The 23,359-nt window shown below is 39.3% G+C and overlaps 1 protein-coding gene across 2 annotated transcripts; it reads left to right on the top strand.

Moving 5' to 3' along the window:
* Positions 1-180: 180 nt before the first annotated feature.
* LOC123697402 (serine/threonine-protein kinase PAK mbt) lies at positions 181-21,785 on the top strand. Of its 2 annotated transcripts, XM_045643900.1 has the most exons (10): positions 181-688; positions 904-1,062; positions 1,174-1,747; positions 1,953-2,056; positions 12,306-12,497; positions 12,760-12,936; positions 13,620-13,742; positions 14,686-14,850; positions 19,388-19,600; positions 21,065-21,785. In XM_045643900.1, the coding sequence occupies exons 2-9, from the start codon at positions 922-924 to the stop codon at positions 19,589-19,591; spliced, it is 1,680 nt and encodes a 559-aa protein (XP_045499856.1). In that variant the 5' UTR covers positions 181-688; positions 904-921; the 3' UTR covers positions 19,592-19,600; positions 21,065-21,785. The 2 variants fall into 2 exon arrangements, with proteins under 2 accessions (XP_045499856.1, XP_045499857.1); XM_045643901.1 differs by lacking the exons at positions 19,388-19,600; positions 21,065-21,785 and adding an exon at positions 18,135-18,267 and having other exon boundaries at positions 183-688; positions 14,686-14,930.
* Positions 21,786-23,359: the final 1,574 nt, after the last annotated feature.

The following is a 23,359-nucleotide window of genomic DNA, read 5'->3' as shown; positions in this document are numbered from 1 at the left end:
CAGTTTGAACCTCAGGTTTGAACGTAGCTTTACTGTTTACAACGTAGAATCGTATCACAGATTATACCACAATAGACGTTCTATACTCATTCACTCAGTAAAAACTAAAACTGTCATTCCATCACTAGTGCACCGTGCAAAACGTAGACAGAGTAATTAAGTTATTAGTTAGTTTATAGAGGAAGGATGTATAACTGAGTTAGTTTCTGTGTCTACGGTGCAAAACTCAGAGCAAGTGCAAAACGATTCAACTGTCGGTAATAACGGAAATAACTTGTTCTGTGTATCGGAACATCACAGAGCAAGTAATCGGAACATAACTTGCTGATTGCTCTGTGGTCGGAACTTCTGTGTCATATAAATCATAATTATTATAATTTTTAATAGTTTTGAACTTGGTTTTGAATGTTCCTTGTAATATCGACGAATATGTTTATCAAGTGATTGACGTAGTTTTTACGCGTTCAATGTATGTTTTCAATGTCTCTCAATGACTGATAATTGATAAACTTTCACTATTTGTGATGTGAATGCTATGTTGAATGTTGACTGTCAATTTAAACGCATACCTATTCAATTTTAAAGTACCTATCGAGTAGTGAGTAGGGCATGGCTACGACGAATTACATGGAAGTGAAATTAGATTAACATTAGCCCCTATTACATAAAGAGATTTCATTTAAAATTGGTATGTATTTAAGTTATCTGAATAGCTAGCTTAATATTATTTCTTGAAATTGCAGTCTCAAATTATCGTAACGAACGAAAATTTAATGTTGATTGTCGACATTTCGCTTTCTTTTTTATACATTGACTGTGTTTAGTGTTATTGTGTGTTTAATCGTATTAATTATATATCGTTAATTGAGTTTGAAGAAAATTTAACAAAAATTTGTGTTGCAGTGAATTTAATACATTATAATGTTTTCGAAGAAAAAGAAGAAGCCTTTGATTTCACCTCCCAGTAACTTCGAGCATAGAGTTCATACTGGGTTTGACAGAAGAGAGGGAAAATTTGTTGGCCTTCCATTACAATGGGCCTCACTAGTTGGAAACAATCAGGTATGTTTAAAATAAGTACCTAAATCCATACTGTTGACACTTTTGTTATTCAAATACTACAGTACACAAATTACATTGAGTTACTTTTAATAATTTGAATATATTTTACAGATATTGAAGTCTACAAATAGGCCACTACCCTTAGTGGATCCATCCGAAATAACACCTACTGAGATATTAGATTTAAAGACTGTAGTGAGGGGTGATCACAGAACAAGTTCAGTAGCTGCAATATCACGTCCCACATCTACCAATCCTACATCTCAGCCAATACAGAATGGTGTTGTTTTACCAAAAACATCAAATGTTGCCAGATCCAACTCTTTAAGGAGTTCTAGTCCACCAAGAATAAGACGTGACTTACGTAGTCAGGCTAACATCCCGCCAGTTGTACCTGAAGAATCCCCGCCAAATGTACCTGCCCCTGCTCAATATCCAAGCTTACGCCGTGAACAGAGCAACTACACTCTTAATCAACCGATTAGAGAATCCCCAGTTGAATGGTCACAGCATGCTCATGAAGCAACAATAAGATCAACAAATGATGTAAATGACAATCAGCAATCAAATATGACATATCAGAACATACAAAACGCGAATATACCTTATCAACATAATCATCCACCTCCACAGCCTGTGATGCATCAACAACCACTTGGTATGAATGGAAATAATATGAATTTAGGTATGTATAATTTAATTATTAAAGAATTCTTTTGCTTGAATTTGTAAAATTTGAGGAATTTTAAATTGATGAGGCCTCCTTTTCGTCAATATAAAATTGCAGTAAAGAAAAACAATAATCCATCACACAACTTGACAAATAAGGTCAAGATTCGTCGTAGCGCATGTGCCTTGAATAATAAGCTATAATAATATGTAAATTTTAGGTGATTCATATCCAAGTGGTGTGCGACACCCAGGGCCTCCGCCCCCCGCCACGCAGTTGCCCCTCGCCGCCTCTAAACATGAGTTACGGTTGACCCATGAACAGGTACATACTACACAAATAATATTATACAATATATGATATTAGTCAATTTATTCATTGATTCTTTATATTTTTTTGTCTCATATTTCTAGTGAATCCTACAATAATACATAATTTATCCTACATAATTTATTATGATTCGAAATCGCTGCAATACGCTATGTAGGGATGCACAACGTCAGTACTTTGCCAAATCTATTGACAACGGTGACCCGTCGAAAATGTGGAAATTCTTCCGATCCCTTGGACTTGGCAAATCTCCCCTTACTTCTGTTCCTAGTACAGTCCATGTCAATGACCTTATTACTCACTTTTCTAATCCCTCTTCTGATTTCCTTCCAACCTTAAAATCTAGTACCCTAAGCTATCTTAACACCTTACCTCTCTCCAGCTCTCCTTCTTTCGTATTCCGTCAGTTCACCGAGTGCAGTGTTAAGAAGAGCGTGTTGTCAATTACCTCGAAGGCTGTTGGTAGTGACTGTATTGGTCGAAGCATGATCATCCCAATCCTTCCTATCATTAATCCTGTCATTACCCATATCCTTAATTCTTCCATTTCTACAGGAAAGTTTCCTAGTGATTGGAAAAATGCCCATATTCTCCCTCTCCCTAAAAATCCGAATCCTTCGACCCCGTCTGATTTCCGCCCCATTGCTATCCTCCCTTTCCTATCTAAGGTTCTCGAGCGGCTGGTTCAAGAACAACTGAGCATTTTCCTAAATCATCACCAACTCCTAAATCCTTTCCAGTCTGGCTTTCGACCAGGGCACAGCACGACCACTGCCTTAATCAAAATTACTGACGACATCCGACGAGGTTTCGACAACAAAAAGCTCACCATACTCACGCTGATCGATTTCAGTAACGCGTTCAATAGCGTCGATCATGACGTACTGCTGGCAGTGCTGCGCTCTCTTAACTTATCCTCCTCGGCTACTGACTGGTTACAAAGCTACTTAGAGGGACGTCGGCAGCGTGTACTAATTGAGGAAGTTTCTTCAACATGGTGCAATGTTTCTGCTGGCGTTCCTCAAGGTGGTGTATTGTCTCCCCTCCTTTTTTCCATTTTTATAAACTCCATTTCCAAGGATATTGTGTCATCTTACCATATGTATGCGGACGATTTCCAATTATATAATCACGCGTCACTTCTTGAACTGCCTGAAGCGATTTTCCAAGTTAGCGCTGACCTCGCAGCAGTAGTCAGATGGAGCAAGAGTCATGGTTTAACAGTTAATCCAATTAAAACCAAGGTTATCATATTCGGAAGTAGGCAATTAGTCTCAAAAATTGACTGGACCAATTTACCGAACGTTGTCGTTGATGGTGTTCTCATCCCTTATAGTACTCAGGTAAAAAATCTTGGTCTAACTCTGGATCAAACTTTTTCCTGGGATGAACAAATAAAGCAGGTACAAAAACGGGTTTTTTCTTCTGCCTTTTCCTTACGGCGCTTGCGCAACTTTCTTCCAGTCCCATCCAAAATTACTTTAGCTCAATCCCTTCTCCTTCCTCTCCTTGATTTTTCCGACTCCTGTTATCCTGATATTCGCCAATATCAACTTGACACCCTTGAGAAGCTTCAAAATTTCTGTATCAGATTCATATTCGGTCTTCGTAAATTTGACCATGTTTCTGAATACAGGAAAAGGCTTAAGTGGCTTCCTATCCGTTATCGCCGGGATACCCATCTGCTGCATCTTCTATACTGTATTCTGTTTAGCCCTAAGACACCTTCTTACTTAAAGGATAACTTCGACTATTTAAGCTCTAGTAATACTCTCTCTCTTCGTTCTTCCAACTTGTTATTGCTTAGCACCCCTTTCCATCATTCTAAATTTTTTAACAATTCTTTCACAGTCCGGGCTATTCAACTATGGAATACTTTACCAGAAAGTATTAGACGTGCTCAAACGCTCAGCTCTTTTAAAGTGTTGCTAAAAGACCACTACTTTTCCTTGCTATAGATTTTATTATTATCATTCTTTTTTTTTTTTTCCTTACTTTTTGTTTTGCTTGCTGACGTCATCAAACATTGTTTTTTTTGTATAAATTTATTGTCTTTGTGCTATAATATATTTATGTTTATGTATTCTATTTATATAATAATATGTATGTATAGTTTATAACATTATCATATGTATGTATATATTATGTATTTTATTTATTTGTATTATAATTTATGCATTTATATAGTAGGTATCTTTGATACTTAAATAATTTTATTTATTTATTAGGTATAATTATTATCATTATTTTTTTTTCTCTTCTCTTTGCACTATCCCATTAACTTCATACATTTCCTTTCCCATCAGGTTGCCTGGTAGAGATTGCTGCTCAGCAATAAGGCCGCCTCTTGTACAAACTATGCCTTTTTTTTGTATTTTAATGTTATTTTGTCCTAATTTTTGTTTGTGCAATAAAGTGTTATAAATAAATAAATAAAAAATAATTATTTACAAAATGTATAGTATCTTCTTTTATTATGATAATAATATGAAGATAATGTTTACAATGAAGATAATTGACTACTCTCTCAACAAAAAATATCATAATAAATTCATAAGCAGTGGCGTGCCTAGGGTGTAAGGACTGGGCAAGCCCAAATTTTTCGAAGTGTTTGCTGGGTACCCTTTACTTGAATTAGGTATACACTAAGTTACTAAGTAGGTACCTATGTTCGTTATAAAACTTATAAAAAATGTGAACATACCGAATCAATTCTTCTTCACGCGCGCCCGCAAACAGTTGAGTCAAACGTTTACCATTACAATCGTATTAAAATCTATATCTATAAATTATATAAAACTGTATGACATTATTCAGTCATCAGTCTCGCGCGGCACGTCATTGTGTGCGAACGTTAGCAATGGCTGACGTGAACGGGTCAACGACCTCCAACATGTTAAAGTGCGCGAACTGTAATGTAGTTATAAACGAGGTTCTGGCCTTTATTCAGAACAAGTGTGATGTGATGGACGAAGATTCAATGATCAGACTGTGTATCACGGCGTTTAAACCGGAAGAAATTAGTGCAGCAAAAAATCTTTTGTTTACCTCTGTCAAGACAACGGGAAGAAACATCAACCGTAAAAGGGAGGGAAAAACTCAAAGAGAAATAGAAGACATAATCTCACTAATAAAACAGAAAGATCCTGAAGAATTGCCGATTTTTGTCGCCCGTGACCTACAAAAATTACCCCCGGTCACTTTTGATCACCTGGACGCGACACGGATATTGAAGGACCTTATTTTACTCAAACACGAGATTGAGACTATTAAGGAAACATATACACATGTTGACCAGTTTTCGAGATTACAAAATGAAGTCATTAATCTTCAGCAAGCATCCATGGTTAATTATTTTGAACGGGACAATTTTGTCAACAGAAAACGAGGTACCACGAATCGTATGTTAGACAGCTCAGAACTCAATTGCGAAAGTGGTCCCTCAGGAATTATTCATATAACACAGGAGCCGGTGATCGTTAATAATCATTCCACCGTTATTGATAAGGAGGTAAATCAACACAATCAAGCGCGGCGCTCACTGTCCCTGTCTCGCTCGCGCGCACCGCTGTCTGGTGACGATCTCTCTGTCGCACACAGCCCAAGTATTGCGCGTGCGGCGGTACTCACCGAGGAACAAACGCAGGGCACTTCGACTAGCGCGGTGACTAATACCTCTGAATGTATAGGTGCAACAAACAATCAGCTGATTCGAGCGCCCCAGACGCAGAACGCCTTATCTACGCAGAATAAAGACGACGAATGGCAAGTTGTACAAAGAAAAAGGTACCGGAATCGATTTATAGGTAAAAAAGGAACGTGCACCGAAAGAAGTGAAAGTTTTAAGGCCGCAAATGTCACTGTCCCTTTATTTATAAATAACGTTCATAAGGAAACTTGCGAGAATCACATAGTTGCGTACATAAAAAGCAAAACAAACATTGATATAACACTACAGAAGATCGAACCCAAGCGAGAGAAACAATACAACTCATATAAAATGTATGTTCCTAGGGAGAAACTGAGTTTGTTTTTGGACTGCAGTTTATGGCCTGACGGTATAACTTTTCGTCGTTTCGTGCATTTTAGCAGACGGGATCTAGACAGACGTAAGAAATCTGATATTAGTGCCAAAATAAATCTAAATGGGTAGTACAACCAACAAGGAAAGTTTAAGTTTTATCAGTTTCAATTGTAAGTCTTTTAAAAGATCCTCAGAGTGTGTTAGACAGCTATGCCTCACCGCTGATATTATTGCGCTTCAAGAAACTTGGCTCTTGCCACACGAGATACCTGAACTCGGTAATATAAACAAAGACTTTGGTTATTACGGCAAATCTGCGGTTGACCTATCAAGCGGTATACTGCGCGGGCGGCCATATGGCGGCGTAGCACTTTTATGGAGAAACAGTAAGTGTAATGATGTGTCTGTAATTCCGTGTGAAAGTGACCGAATAAGTGCAATTAAGGTGAGTGTGTCGGAACGGTTAATACTCGTTTTTTCCATCTATATGCCTACCGACTCTTCTGACAATCTTTTGGAATTTGTTCAATGTTTAAGCGAAATTACGTCAATAGTTGAGACTAGTAATATTGAAAATGTATTTATCATGGGGGACTTTAACGCTCATCCGGGGGAATTGTTTGGTAATGAACTTCAAAATTTTTGTAATGAACAAAATTGGACGTGTGTAGACCTAAAGATGTTGGGATCAATTTCAAATACCCATACTTTTGTGAGTGAAGCGCACGGCAGCCGCAGGTGGTTGGACCACTGTGTGGTTACTGATGCTGCTTTAAGGACAGTTTCTTCAGTAAGGGTATGCTACGACATTTTCTGGTCTGATCACTATCCAATTGAGATTCAGTGTAACTTAAAATCTGTTTGTAGAATAATTAAGCCACCGTTCACGAAAACAAATAAAGTTCTATGGGGAGATAGAGATTTGAGTCAAACAGATAAGTATACTACATGTTGTAACAATAAACTAAGAGAATTAGGCTTCCCTCATGAATTCCAACAATGTTGTGATAGCATCTGTAACGATAGTAGCAAGGATCACTTGGCAGCGATAGACGCACTTTATGGTGACATTGTAACAGCGTTACAGGGGGCGGCTGTTGACAGCTATGTGGGGCGCGGGGGTAGTGGTGGACGGCACCGCGCTCGTCATATTGTCGGCTGGAATAAGCATGTCCGTGACGCTCACAGGGTGGCTCGGCAGAAGTTTTTAAACTGGGTATCTCATGGACGACCTAGATCTGGTAACATTTATAATGAAATGTATGAAGCTAGAAAAAAATTCAAAACCAAATTACGTTATTGTCAGAATAACCAGGAACTTATAAAAATGAATATTTTAGCTACTAAACATAAAAATAAAGATTTTAAAGGATTTTGGCAACAGACAAAACAGTTAAACCCAAGACCTAGCGTCCCTGTGAGTATCAACGGCATCAGCAATACAAAAGATATTGCAAATTTGTTTAGACGTCACTTTCAAGTGGAGTCTCCGCTAAAAGGTGAACAGACCAGGGATGCGGGGGTCGTCGTGTCCGTGGTGCCTGAGCGGGTCACAGCTAAACAAGTTGCTCTTATAATAAAAGGCATGACTAGAGGGAAGTCGCCCGGACACGATGGCCTCAGCATCGAACATTTTCAGCATGCGGGGCCACACCTCCCGAGACTTTTAGGACTTTTATTTACGCTCTGTATAAGACATTCCTATCTGCCAAATGAGCTGATGAAGACGGTGGTAGTGCCTATAATTAAAAACAAGACTGGAGATAATTCCGACAAGTGCAACTACCGCCCGATATCATTAGCTACAGCCACAGCTAAGGTACTTGATGGACTGCTTGAGAGACAGCTTAAAGAACACCTAAATTTAAATGACGCTCAGTTCGGTTTTAGACCTAGACTTTCGACAGAATGTGCGGTGATGTCTCTCAAGCAGACTGTCAGGTATTACACAGATAGGAGCACGCCCGTGTATGCAGCCTTTCTCGATCTCTCCAAGGCTTTTGACCTGGTTAGGTACGATATTCTCTGGCGTAAATTGAAGGATACAGGTGTGCCAGGTGAGTTAGTCAATATCTTTAAATATTGGTATGACCACCAAACTAACCGGGTCAAATGGCTTGGTGAATTTTCTGACGAGTACGGCTTGGAGTGTGGGGTGAGACAAGGGGGATTAACATCCCCTTCTCTCTTCAACTTGTACGTGAACGGGCTGATTGTTGAGCTGAGCAGCATCGGAGTAGGATGCTCGATTGATGGTCACTGCATCAACAGTATTAGCTATGCAGATGACATGGTGTTGCTCAGCCCATCAAGAGCCGCGCTCAGAAAGCTGATAGGCGTGTGTGAGGAGTATGCGAGGGTACACGGTCTCAAATACAATGCTCAGAAAAGTGAGCTCCTGGTATTTAAAGCCAGGGGTCGTAAAACGGGGGAGGTGGCACCTGTCCTGCTTAACGGTGTCGCTCTTCGAAGAGTGACTGAGTTTAAATACCTCGGCCATGTGGTCACCGAGGATTTAAAAGACGATAAGGATATTGAAAGAGAAAGGAGGGCGATGGCGGTCCGCTGTAACATGTTGGCACGCAGATTTGCGAGGTGTAGCTTAGAGGTTAAGATCACCCTGTTTAAAGCATTCTGCCAAACGCTCTACACCTGCAATCTGTGGGTCAACTACACGCAGCGGGCCATCAACGCTCTCCGAGTACAATATAATAACGCGTTCAGGGTGCTGGTGGGGCTTCCGCGCCACTGTAGTGCATCTGCGATGTTTGCGCATGCGCACACAGACGGCTTTCACACAGTGATACGGCGCCGCATCGCTTCGCTGATGTTCCGTACTCGTGGGAGTCCCAACACCATCCTGAACGTGCTCAGTCACAAGTTGGACAGTCCCCTTCTGAGGCACTGGGTTCAAGCACAAGTGCGTGTGCCTGGGGCCCCAGAGGGTGGTAAATACCTAAATTAGTAAAATTATTTTTGATTGAAGTAGCTAATTACAATTATTTTATTTTAAAATTTTCAATTTCAAATTGTATCAAATTTTATTATTTTAATATTGGTCCAATTAATTTAATTTATTTTATTTTATCGATTTTAATGTTTTGTATGTAGAAATTTTGCAATTTAATTTTTATTTGATTTTCATTTATTACTTTATTTTATTTTGACTTATTGATTTTTTATTTGAAACTGAATGTTCTTGTATGGGAAATACTCCTGAAATAAATCTATTTTATTTTATTTATTTATTTATTTTTATTATTTTATTATAAAATATTGTACAGATCATTTATATTCTAATTCAAAACGCCGATCTTTCTGAAGGAAATATTTTATAACATCGGAATAGAAGTAGGTACCTACTTAGGTGATTGTTTTAATTCAATTAACAGCTCTTTCTCAATGACAGTCATTGTTAATTCAGAAAGGCGTTCTTGGCCTTGTGTATTTCTTAAATACGTACCTACCTACCTATGAATTCGATTTAACGCTGAGAAAGCACGCTCCGTGGAAGAACAACTACCTAGCAAGAATCGTAAATACCAAAATATGTGCAAGTTTCATCAGAAGGCTTCTTCTAACCAATTCTCATTCATGAAATCAATTAATTCGTAAACATTACAATTAAAATTTGGTTTATGTTATTTACTGCACAAATCGGGAGTTGGTTTTGATGAAGAAATTAATCGTTGTTTTACAGTAAAGTTTAATGATTTTACCTTCCCCGCTGAGCACAAAGCAAACCATCACAATTTACAATACAATCTGTGTCGCGACACTTATTTTATCACAAAATTCGAAAAACTTAACCTAAATTACACCGGTATAATCACGCGCTAAACCATACTAACAATAATATTCACGACGTTCGTTCGCGCGACGCGCAATCGTAACTATCTTCACACTGTTAAAGCCCGGCTTTGTTGGCCATATAAATTGCTATTGAATTCTATAGATAGGTATGTAGCTGTCGTGGTCATATCGTAGATTTGATCATTTCATGATATGAGTAGCCATTTCACGAAATGGTCGCATATCGTGAAATGGCCAACATAGTTTGATCAGATCGTTAAATCGTCAACGTTTCACGATTTGGTCATCCACATTTAGCCAGATCGTATAAAATATAAAGAGTCCATAAAATATTAAAAAAATTCAGAATAACTATATTCAAAAAACTTGTTTAATGTCATTTAAGTTAGTGCCGTGGCAGCGGCCGGCGAATGCCAGAAGCGAATCGTTTTTGCAATAGAAAACAATTAGGTTAGGTTAGGTTACACTTTGATAAACAACGCACGAGCCGAGCGAGCAAAGCGAGCGTGCCGCCGCAGCGGCCGGCGAGTGCCAGAAGCGGATCGCTTTTTAAAAAACGAACAATTATAATAATATAGTAGTAGTTTCTTAAATTATTTTATTTAAGTCGCATGTTTTCTTAAATACATATAAGATATCCACATTTTCCATAGCACTCGTACCTCTTCGTCGTAAATTCTTTGCTATGACTTTCTTCACAATATTGTTATTAAACGAATTATGATGTTTTTAACTGCGAATAATTTAATTTTCGCCAGCGGCCGCCATCTTATCACATAAACACAGAGCTTGCAGCGCCTCTACCAACGATTAATGTAACTATTTTACGATATGATCAAATAATTTTGATCATTTCATGAAAAAACCATGCGTTAATCGGCCATATCGTGAAACGATTTCTTATCATTGATCTGCCCAAACCACATCATGATGTGGCCAAACTAAATTGGCCATTTCACGATATGCGACCATTTCGTGAAATGGCCACTCATATCATGAAATGATCAAATCTACGATATGACCACGACATAGCTACTTCAACGAAATTTCATACGTTAGAAGAGATAAGCGCAAAGCCCGGTAAAAGCCCACGAGTGCAAGCGAGAGAACTATATGTCACTCAAGAAGGACTCCGCACTGTTTATACAAAGTACGACTTTATTTAGATAGCAAGAAGGATGAAATTAAAAAGTTTGACTCGAATTCGACATTGTTCGTTGGTGAGTTTTCATTGAATTTCGGAGCAAATTTTGAATTGCTCGTTGCGCGCGAATATTCAAAAGTGAATTTGGGTATTTTCCTGTCTCGTAGCGAATTCCTTAGGCAAGCCGGGCTTTTCGGCTTGTATGAACGTACCGCCACTGTTCATAAGTTGTTTTTTTTTATAAAAAGACATGTCAGTATTGTTTAAGACGATAAGAATGGATAAATAATATCTAGCTGATTATATTTTACTGAGTACATTTTACTGTGCATGCATGTTTTATCATGAATACGTAATGCAGTTTGTATTTACAGTAGACTTTTAAAAAGTCATTAAACCAATTACCAGGCAATGTAGCATGACTTATTAGAATTATGCTATTATTTAACATGTTTATCACATACTATGTAATCATGCAAGACTACCAGTTTTTATCAGCGAAATTTTAATAAATTAATTCGATTTATTACCTAGGTTTTGGCAAATATTGGTTCATATTCATCTATTTTTAACAATGATCGAAGACATCAATTAATGTAAATTTTATGTAGGTACATTAAGGGCTGATTTTTCAATCGTTGGTTAAAACTTATTCATCGAATAACGTATTAAACTACTATTTCAAAAATGTATTCTAATTGTCCGTATTTGACAGTTTACAGGTGACATTTTAAAATGTTCGTGTAATACTTTATTGGACAGATACATTTTAACCAGGGATTGAAAAATCGGCGCTAAATTATGTCTTAAATAATGACTGTATTAAATTTTTAATTCCAATTTATATGTTTAAATCACAATGCATTAATTAAGCTAACATTTTCTCGAAATATATGTCTAGAAAGCAAGACATTTTTGTTATTTTTTCATATTTTGTATAACTAATGCACTTTATTTATTTATTTATTTGACACTTCATTACACACATTGTTTTTATAAAATATAAAAGTATATACCTAATAAATCACAAAGTTACAGCTTTAATATGTGTAACGGGGCGGCCTTATCACTTCAGAGTGATCTCTACCAGGCGACCCCTTAGGCAAAGGCATAATGCACTTTAGTAAGGTAACAAGGAACAACTAGATAATTACTTAAATATGTATTGATAGTATTACTCCTATCAGATCCAAAAACTGGTCACACACCCATCTCAAAGGCTTTTTTTTATTTAATTGTCAACAATTATCATTAAATTTTAGTTCCGCGCCGCATTACGCCTGGTAGTGAGCGAGGGTGATCCCAGAGAAACGTTGACTGGATTCAGTAAGATTGGCAAAGGTAGTACGGGCGTGGTGTGCGTGGCTACGGACACGAGGACGCGACGCCGCGTTGCCGTCAAGATGATGAACTTGCTTAACCAGCAGAGACGGGAGCTCTTGTTTAATGAAGTGGTGAGTTGAATCATTTTTTTAAATTGAGTAATTGTTATAGTAGATATGAAGTTGGAAGAGTTGATACTTGTGGTAAAATGTAAAGTATGGAGTTGGTATTTCTTAAATTACACAATGATAGGTGATGACTATGTTTCTGAATAAATTTAAGAAAAATACGATTTTTTGTTAAATTTTTAATATAAATTTCTAATAGCCAATAACTATGTAGTCAGTTATTACCTATAATAATCGTTTTAACTAATACAATAATTGTTTCCAGGTGATAATGCGTGACTACCCTCACCCAAATATAGTTGAGATGTATGCTTCATACCTAGTTGGCAATGAATTGTGGGTTGTGATGGAGTACATGGCAGGAGCCTCTCTCACCCAAATAGTCACTAGAGCGAGAATGGACCCAGAACAAATTGCTACTGTTTGTAAACAGTGCTTGAAGGTATGCTTTAGTTTTATATTAAGTACTTAATAATATCAATGAAGAAACTGTTTTATAATTCTTTAAGTTTTTGTTTTCATTATAATAGTGGTAGTAGTAGTAATCAAATATTGTCAATATTAGACTGCGTGTTTATGGGAACTCAACAATGACCTATTATACTAGTAGACGCGGCATACGCCAACATCATTGCACTAAAAAACAGCGTAATTAATACATACCTACTTACTAACGCATTATCACCAATACAGTTGTTCTCTCTTTCACTCTCACGCACGAGACATAATACATGTCTCACTCATGTACTTCGTAATAACAACTGCCGATTAAAATACAAAAAGAACGTCCAGCCACGACGCTGAATGGTGCGTGACTAAGTGAAACTCGGGCACTTACCTGAGTTTTTTCTTGCCAAAATAGAGAGCGGGTAACGTATCTAGCTCTTTTATATATCATAGGAACTCAATGCTTACTTTCGATTATATTAAGAGTTAAAATTTAAATAAATGTTAATTCAGTAATCCAGTATGCTAAGGAATAACTTCATAGCATTATTACTAAATACAAATTTCAAAATACACAATAATTACATTATTTCCAAAATATCCTTGTTTATTTGAATTAAATTGACCACAAGACTGAAACAAAATTTTATACATATTCAAATCCAACCTTGTCAACAGGCTTTAGCATTCTTACATGGGCAAGGAGTAATCCATCGGGATATAAAATCGGACTCTATTCTTATGACTGCTGATGGACGCGTCAAACTATCTGACTTTGGTTTTTGTGCTCAAGTATCACAGGTAAAAATTTAACATAAATATGTTAGTAACTAATTTTTAATTAATTTACGTACTTATGAGAGAAAAATGTGTTATTTTTTATAGAGATTTACATTTTATTTTTGGTGAATAATTGAGTTTACCCTAATGTTATTTATTTGTTTCCTTATGAAATAAACTAAACCATAATAAGTAATGTTTTTTTCCATCTTCTTCTTTGTCGATTCACTCTTGGCAGAGTGGTCGTGGTCACGTTGAGACGTCCACATCGGTGGTAGGGGCGGACACAGCTTTCCGCACGATCTCCCGCCATCTCTTCCTGTTACTAGACTGTCTGGCGCAGTCTGATACGCGAATTCCTACAGCAGATTTCACTTGGTCGGTCCAGCGCATTGGTGACCTGCCGCGCGATCTGATTCCTTCCACCTTTCCTTGTACTACTAGCCGCTCAATGGAGTTGTTATCTCGCCTAGACACGTGTCCAAAGTATTGCAGTATGCGCGACTGTACTACGGTCGATAAACGCTGTTTGATGCCGAGCTCTTGGAGTATGGACTCGTTGGTGCGAAACTCTGTCCACGATATCCCTAGCATCTTCCTCCAGCACCACATTTCTAGAGCATTTATCTTCCCTTTTTCCAACTCGCGCACCGTCCACGTTTCTGCCGCGTAAAGAAAAATGGGGAATACGAGTGTTTGTACGAGCTTGACTTTTGTGGCTTTGGTGATATTACGATTCCTCCACACTTTTCTCAACTTCTCCATCGCAGTTCTGGTTATGGCCATACGTCTTTTTACTTCATCTACGCAGCCGCCGTTGTTTGAGATCAAAGCACCAAGGTATACATAGGTCGTAACCACGTTGCAGTTCGCAATCTGTGTCACTTCGGGCGAATTGTCGTTGGCGCGGTTGTTGTTGTTTTTCCATCTATATAACGTTAATTAAAATATTTTTTATAAACAGGAACTTCCAAAGCGAAAATCTCTCGTCGGCACGCCATATTGGATGTCGCCGGAAGTTGTGTCGCGTCTGCCATACGGGCCGGAAGTGGATGTGTGGTCGCTCGGTATCATGGTCATCGAGATGATCGACGGGGAACCGCCGTTCTTCAATGAACCACCGTTGCAGGTGAGCATGATGGACTTGTACACAAAAATATGTCAAATAAACTATCGTATTTTCATGAAATTTTGTATTTGTATAACATAACTAGCTGGTGCGTTGTGCGCGGGCTGCAAGCAGCCCGCGAGCCCCTTTTGCCCCTGGGTTGAAGCAATAGGGCAGTCATTAGAAAATGTGTTGGAATTCCCAGTCCATTTGTAATTTCCTGCTAACAGCGATTCCAGAGTCAATCGGAAGTGCTTATAAATTCCCAATTCAAATATTTTCTATTCTGGAATGCTGTCGACCTTCGAGGGTGCGTTGTGCGCGGGCTGCAAGCAGCCCGCGAGCCCCTTTTGCCCCTGGGTTGAAGCAATAGCGCAGTCATTAGAAAATGTGTTAGAATTCCCAGTCCATTTGTAATTTTCTGCTAACAGCGATTCCACAGTCAGTCGGTAATGCTTATAAATTCCCCATTCAAGTATTTTCCACTCCGGGAGGCTGTCCACCTTCGAGGGAGCGTAGTGCGCGGGCTGCAAGCAGCCCGCGAAGCATCCCAGGACAGAAATCTTCAGTCATTTGAAAATGCATTAAAATTCCCCGTCAATTTGCTATTATCTGCAAACAGTGATTCCACAGTCAATCGGAAGTGCTTATAAATTTCAAATTCAAATATTTTCTATTCCGGGGGGCGGTTCACCTTCGAGGGTGCATGGTGCGCGAGCTGCAAGCAGCTCGCGGCTCATCTCAGGGCAGAAATCTTCAGTCATTTGAAAATGCATTCAAATTTCCTATCCATTTGTTACATCTCCTAACAGCGATTCTACAGTCAGTCGGTAATGCTTATAAATTCCCCATTCAAAATTTTCTATTCCGGGGGGCTGTCCACCTTCGAGGGTGCGTGGTGCGCGAGCTGCAAGCAGCTCGCGGCTCATCCTAGGGCAGACATCTTCAGTCATTTGAAAATGCATTCGAATTTCCTTTCCATTTGTAACATCTGCTAACAGCGATTCTACAGTCAGTCGAAACTGCTTATAAATTACTTATTCAAATATTGTTAAATTTTTGAAACGTCTTATCGATAGCGGGCAGTGACTTTTCATAATAAACTGTTCAAGAGTTAACCTAACACGCTCGTCGCTTCGCTCCTCGCTACCTATTTGAATATTTAGGCCGGCCGCTGCCGCGACTCGCTCGCTTCGCTCGCTTGGCTCGTGCGATAGGTAGTTCAAAAGTTAACCTAACACGCTCGTCGCTTCGCTCCTCGCTACCTATTTGAATATTTAGGCCGACCGCTGCCGTGACTCGCTCGCTTCGCTCGCATGGCTCGTGTGGTAGTTCAAAAGATAACCTTACACGCTCGTCGCTTCGCTCCTCGCTACCTAAACTGCTTATAAATTACTTATTCAAATATTGGTAAATTTTTTAAACGTCTTATCGATAGCGGGCAGTGACTTTTCATAATAAACTGTTCAAGAGTTAACCTAACACGCTCGTCGCTTCGCTCCTCGCTACCTATTTGAATATTTAGGCCGGCCGCTGCCGCAACTCGCTCGCTTCGCTCGCTTGGCTCGTGCCGTAGGTAGTTCATAAGTTAACCTAACACGCTCGTCGCTTCGCTCCTCGCTACCCATTTGAATATTTAGGCCGGCCGTTGACGCGACTCGCTCGCTTCGCTCGCTTGGCTCGTGCGGTAAGTAGTTCAAAAGTTAACCTTACAAGCTCGTCGCTTCGCTCCTCGCTACCTATTTGAATATTTACGCTGGCCGCTGCCGTGACTCGCTCGCTTCGCTCGCTTGGCTCGTGGGGTAGTTCAAAAGTTAATAAATATTTTCTACTCCGGGAGGCTGTCAACCCTCGAAGTTGCGCGGTGCGCGGGCAGCAAGCAGCCCGCGGTGCCGTCTTTTGCCGATGCTATTCAATTACCCTTCCTACTATGGAAATTTCCATACAAAATTTTCGAAAAAAAAAATTTCGCTTTTTAGCAAAAATTTTTATGTACCTGGAAGCGGACCAAGTTTTTAAACATTTTTTACCTTGGTGACCCCAACCTAAGTGCCACCAGTTCAGAGAGCCGTTGAATTTCGTGATGTATGGAAAATGGAAACCGGGGGTCGGAGAGAAATTCTGAGTACGCAGTTTTGTAAATCTGACCAATCAGAGCACAGAAGTCAATTTTCAGACCGATCGTGACGGAACCGGCGCCACCATCTTGCTTTGAAAAATTGGCCATTTTTTGAAAAAAAATTGCGTCCAATTTGAAATTTCTCGATTGCCCTGGTAGCATCCCATCGTCCTGATCATTTTTTAGTTCTACACCCCCCACCTATCTCGCGCCGTTTCAGAGAGCCGTCGAATTTTGCGTTGTATGAAACTCGGAAACCAGCGATGGAAACTCGATTATGAGTATGCCAACTTAATATGCGACTCGATTAAAGCCCCTGTGCCAAGTTTCAGCGCAATCGGACCAGCGATGGCCGTTTTAGAATTTGTATGGCGGCGGCCATTTTTTCCGCCATTTTGAATTTTTTTCACTATCTGTGGTAATTGCTCGATGTCTACTACAAGTTTAGTTTGAGCACCCCAGATGCAGCTGCTACCGTTTGCGCGGGCCGTTGACCGTCTTCGCGAGATGTGGGAAAGTTTAAGATTTCGGATTTTTCTGGATATCTTGGGAGCTGGGCGAGTGCGAACATGGTGTGAGTGTATTTCCGCGACGCGCCACCTCGTCTAAATTTACGTTTTTATGTTTGCGCCAAAAATGGAAAAATTCCAATATCGAGCGACCCACTATGGCTCCCTGGTAGCGTCCCAGGGTGGTGATCATTTTTAGTTCCGGGACCCCCCACCCAACTCGCACCGTTTCCGCGGGCCGTTGGATTTTACGTTGTATGAAAGTTGGAAACTGGGGCCCGGAGCCACTCCAACGGGGCACCGATCGATTCGCCGGCTCGAACAGAGCACGTGTGCCAAATTTGAGACGTAAGGATTCATAAACGGCGATTTTGGCAAAGTACGGCGGCCATCTTGTTTTCGCGAAAATCCCCATTTTTCCATCTCCCTTGGTAATCGCCACCAGTTCCGAGCATTTTTTGTTCAGACACCCCCCCTCCAGGTGGCACCGTTTCTGCGCACCTCCAGGGGTCCACTCTCTTGTCCAGGGTGTTGGAGATGTCAATATTTTTCCGGTGGTCACTGGGAGCACCTCTACACGATCACGTCAAAATCCCCCCAACTTTCCCCGTAGTTTCCGAGAAACCCGATGTCAGTCAGTCAGTGAGTGAGTGGTAGTGTAGCTTTATATATATATGATAATTTTATTACTAAATTTTACACTTATTCGTATGTGCGTGCGTACAGAGTACCCATGTCGTAAATGAAACTTTTTTTCGCCTTTAGTCAGCATCTTTCAATTTGAAGTTTGAGGTTCCACTTCAACTAGCGTGATGATCCATTTGAAGAGTATATTTTATTACATCCTACTAATATTATAAATGCGAAAGTATGTGAGGATGGATGTGTATGTTTGTTACTCTTTCACGCAAACACTACTGAACCGATTACAATGAAATTTAGTACACATATAGAGGGTAACTAGGATTAACCCATAGGATAGGTTCTATCCCGAAATTCCATGGCAACGGGAACTATGTGGATTTTTCTTTGAAAATGCGGGCGAAGCCGCGGGTGAAAGTTAGTCACTAATACTATATACATTTATGCTGAGTCAGTAATCCCTTTCCCTGAGGTGATACAGATATAATATAATATTATTACGCCTACGTGTAATGTTATATACCTTTTTTTTAAGTTATAAGTGTTGTCTGTAATTTAATGTACTGTATCATTTTTTGGGAATAAATGTGTTTCTATTCTATTCTATTCTAATAAATCCATACTTAATATTATAAATGCGAAAGTAACTCTGTCTGTCTGTCTGTTACTCAATCACGCCTAAACTACTGAACCAATTTGCATGAAATTTGCTATGGAGATATTTTGATACACGAGAAAGGACATAGGCTACATTTTATTGCGAAAAATGTACCACGAAGTCGGTATTAGCTAGTTCAATAAAGAAACGAATCTTCAATGGCGGCGCTTATCATTCCCTCTCGCTTACACACGGCCGTACGGTATGCAAAAAATTGGGGAAAAATTAAATCACTAAAATGTATTTGATTTTCCCTATAATAGTTTTTATCATAAATTTACAATGACAATTATGCATTTGCGAAAGTAAATAATGTTTTATTGGAATTTGACAAAATATGTTCTTTGGGAAAAGTTGTTCAGTTTTATGGGCTTATTACAAGTATTATGGGGATTTTATTACATTCTGTATACGTAAATATGATAATTCATATAAATACACAAATACAATAACAAAAAAGTTTGTCAACAAACAATTTGAAATAATTAATAAAATAATTATCAATTTACGTTATTTTTATTTACTTTTTTGCTGATCCTACCATCTGTCAAAGTCAGCTTTGGCCGCCATTGAAGATTCGTTTCTTTATTGAACCAACTAATACCTCTAGTATGTCACGTGTGTGTGCAGGCGATGCGGCGCATCCGCGACATGCCGCCGCCCCGGCCGCGCGGGCTGGCGCGCTGCCCGGCGGACGCGGGCGCGTTCCTGGAGTGCGCGCTGGTGCGCGACCCGGCGCAGCGGCACTCGGCGGCGCGCCTGCTGCACCACCCGTTCCTGCGCCGCGCCGGCCCGCCCGCGCTGCTCGTGCCGCTGCAGCCGCCGCCCTCTTGAGCGCGCCGGTGTGTATAAATGTACAAGTCCAAGACGGGCCGCAGACCGCAAACTGCAACAGCAAACTGCAAGCGACACCACTTGTTTCTATGAACATCCATGAAATTGATTCTAAGCGCGGCGACACTGCTGCCTGCAGACGCAACGCGCAGCGATTCATAGATGTTCATAGAAACAAGTGTTGTCGCTTGCAGTTTGCTGTTGCAGTTTGCGGTCTGCGGCCCGTCTCGGACTTGTACCTTAATACGCGTCACGTAAAAAGAACGCTGCATGAAAGTGATGGGGTGTGTTTGCGCATGGATCGAGTTTTGCACGAAAGCTATGTGCCGATTATTTTATTTTTGAACTAGGCTCGCGAATCGTGGCTTCGCTACTACCTATTTGTTATTATTATACCACCTCATAACACCAAATAGACCGATAAATCGCCAATGCGCAGCTTAACCGTCAGCGTTCTTTTTACTTGACACGACCACAGAAAACCACTTGGCTAGGGGGGCTGCCCCCCTAGCCAAGTGGTTTTCTGTTAGCGTAGCGTTCAATAGAATAGACTACGAATGTATGAGATTGACGTAAGGTGTGGATAAACGTATCTACAGCTTACGTCAATCTCATACATTCGTAGTCTATTCTATTGAACGCTACGCTAACAGAAAGCCACTTGGCTAGAGGGGCTGTACCGCCCGTAAAAAATAATAGGAGGGAGAAAACAGATAGAATTTAACCATAGTAGCTTATGTGACCTGTCGAAAACTTCAGAAAGGACTTAAAAAACCTAGTTGTATTGCCCGGTTGTCTGCATCGCATCGGTATCCAGTCATTAAGCCCAAAAATAAAATACAAACATTTAAAGACAAAATGTCTTCATTTTTAACCCAGCCCCGAGCGGCCCGATCGACGACACAATAGATTTTCTATTGTGTCTGTGATTTCAGGGCCTGGGTTATTAAATAAATTTGCTTATTTTTAAAGAGCGAGCAATGCATTAACTGTAACCATCGATTCAGCAAATTTATAAAGGTTTTTTATTTACAGGATCACAAGTAGAGATGCACCGAATATTCGGTTCCTATCCGGTATCCGGCTTATCCGGCCCTTTTTTACTATCCGGCCGGATACCGGATGGTAATGTACTATCAGGCCGGATACCGGATAGTAAAATTGGTAGATTTTATAAATAGAATCGAAATAAAGACAGTTGTAATTGAAGCTTTTTATTATTTTTAACGAAATTTTTTTTCACTGACACGATAAAAGTGTCTCTACCAAGAACTGTGACCGCGCGAACATTCACTACGAAACAAGTCAAAACCTGCACAGCACAGGCGGCGTGCCGGTGCGCGACACGCACCTAAGAAACTCAAAATGCCGTCGGCCGAATATTCGGCGGCCGGATACCGAACATTCGGCTGGTGGTCAGGCCGAACATCCGGTATCCGGTAACCGGCCAAACAACTATTCGTTGCATCTCTAATCACAAGACATACAAGTTACGAAGTCGAACGCTCTCCGAGTGAACCAATGACGAAATCAGCTTTTGCTGAAAACAATTATCATGACATTGTTTCCACCTATCCTTAACAGCATTTAAAATTATGTACACGTTTTATGATGACAGCTTTATTGGCGACAAATATTTTTAAGTGTCATCACGTTTCAGAAATCCAGTGAATCATTCCACTATAATAATTATTATTAATATACTAAGTATTAACGACTCATTCCTTATGTTATGCATGCGTGTAGTATATAAATCAACTCTTCTATTTTTCTGCAAAGTTATTTATATTGTTGACGATATTATTGTTTTGCCATAGATTGTTGGTTATAATATACAATTTTCTTAGGTTATAACGATGCCTTAAATGTTAGTTAAGATTTTTTCGCCCCGTCCATTGGCCTTTTAATATTTCATTAGTTATATTATTGACAAAAAATCATGTTGAGGCCTTTGTTATTGTATAATTAGTAATATATTTGGTATAAAATTTATTTCTTACAAGTGGGTAAAGTGATTAGACATTAGTGCCAGGTTCAGTGCCTCAATTTAAAATTAATCAGTATTATTAAATCAATTTAATGACTATTGTAATTTTTATATGTATTTTGTATTGGTAGCTCATAAAAGGTTTTTGCGAATGAATTATAATTGGTCGAATATTTGATCTTTGGATTGAATATATTTTTATAGGTGTGGCCTGCCCCCCTAGCCAAGTGGCTTTCTGTTAGCGTAGCGTTCAATAGAATAGACTACGAATGTATGAGATTGACGTAAGCTGTAGATTATCTACAGGGCTAGGGGGGCTGATTTGTTATGGACAAATTTATATAATATCTCAATAATCAATTATTATAATGTTTGTGTCACTAATTTCTTTAACTATTTTTCTTCACATTCCAATAATAATCATGTTAATTTATTTACTAATGAACTGTGTTACAGAGATTTTGCACGTGAAGTGTTTACTTAAATGGTTGGACAATGCTAGCATATTAGAATATATTTAGACTGAACATTCTATCTTGTAGCAGCTAGTTTACTTAATTATTCAGTACTTACGAAAGGCATATTCATTATCATGTTTGTTCCGCCTTCCCTAAAATAGAATTTTGCTATTGACTATTTTCGATGTTGTGAAATTTAGACAGATTATAAATTTGTACTCAATATTTTTGAGTAGTATCAAATGACGTTTTGTCAATTACTAAAAATAATTAGTGCAATTGTCACTATTGTTTATACGGCTGTAAGCCGTCGGTTTATCACATAAGATTATTGCCAGTGCCTGCACATATTGTAGATGTTTGCTGCCTTATAGAGATTAAGTGCCTTAACGGTTTGCATTGTTTGATTTTGCACATCGCACTCGACTGTTTCATCACAAACTTTCACTCATCCTCAAGAAGCAATAGAAGTATAGATGTGTAATTTATTGTGACTCAATTTTTAAGGTATATGCCAAATATATTGTAATATTGTCACGTTGTTAAGAACTGTTATAATATATAGATTTTTGAAAGAAAACAAGTGTTTTATTTTGTAACCTACCTGATATTAGAAAAGTAAGCAAGGTGTACAATTTTGAGTAGCCACATAGTTTGAATGTTGTATTGTTGATATATATTATGGTCATCTACACTAATATTATAAAGAGGAAAACTTTGTTTGATTGTAATGTATAGGCTCATAAACTACTGGACCGATTTTAAAAATTCTTTCACCATTCGAAAGTTACATTATCCACGAGTAATATAGGATAGGTTTTATCCCGGAAATTCCACGGAAACGGGAACTGCGAGTTTTTCTATGAAACCGCGGGCGGAGCCGCCGGCGGAAAGCTAGTTTCATATAATTTCAATTTGTAGAAACACCGGTGTGTCCCGCGCAGCTAGCGCTCAGGAGTCTGTTCACACACCGGCTCGGAGAGCAGATTCTTAGCACGATGAAAACAGAATTTTTAGTATTTATAGTGAGGTTTATTTTTGCGTGTGCACTGCTTTTGACATAAAGAATGCTTGGACGCACTTGGTGTGAAATAATAAGAGGGCTCTGATCGCGTACTTTTTCTCGTGCGCAGCCGTTCGGCTTCGATTTCATGCGCATCCGCTTTCAGATAGGTCATTGCCGGATTAGCCACGTAGCAAGAGTAGCAAATGCTACGGGCCCCGCGACTCGGGGGGCCCCGCGGTCTAATCTGGTATTAGAATCTCTGACCGAAGAAATTCTGACCGTAAAAAAATATCAATTTATAATACACGTACCGTAAA

The sequence above is a fragment of the Colias croceus genome, chromosome 14 (genome assembly GCF_905220415.1).
Source record: "Colias croceus chromosome 14, ilColCroc2.1".
NCBI lineage: Eukaryota > Metazoa > Arthropoda > Insecta > Lepidoptera > Pieridae > Colias > Colias croceus.
Note: the sequence above shows the minus strand (reverse complement) of the source record. Positions and strands in the feature narration are given on the sequence as shown.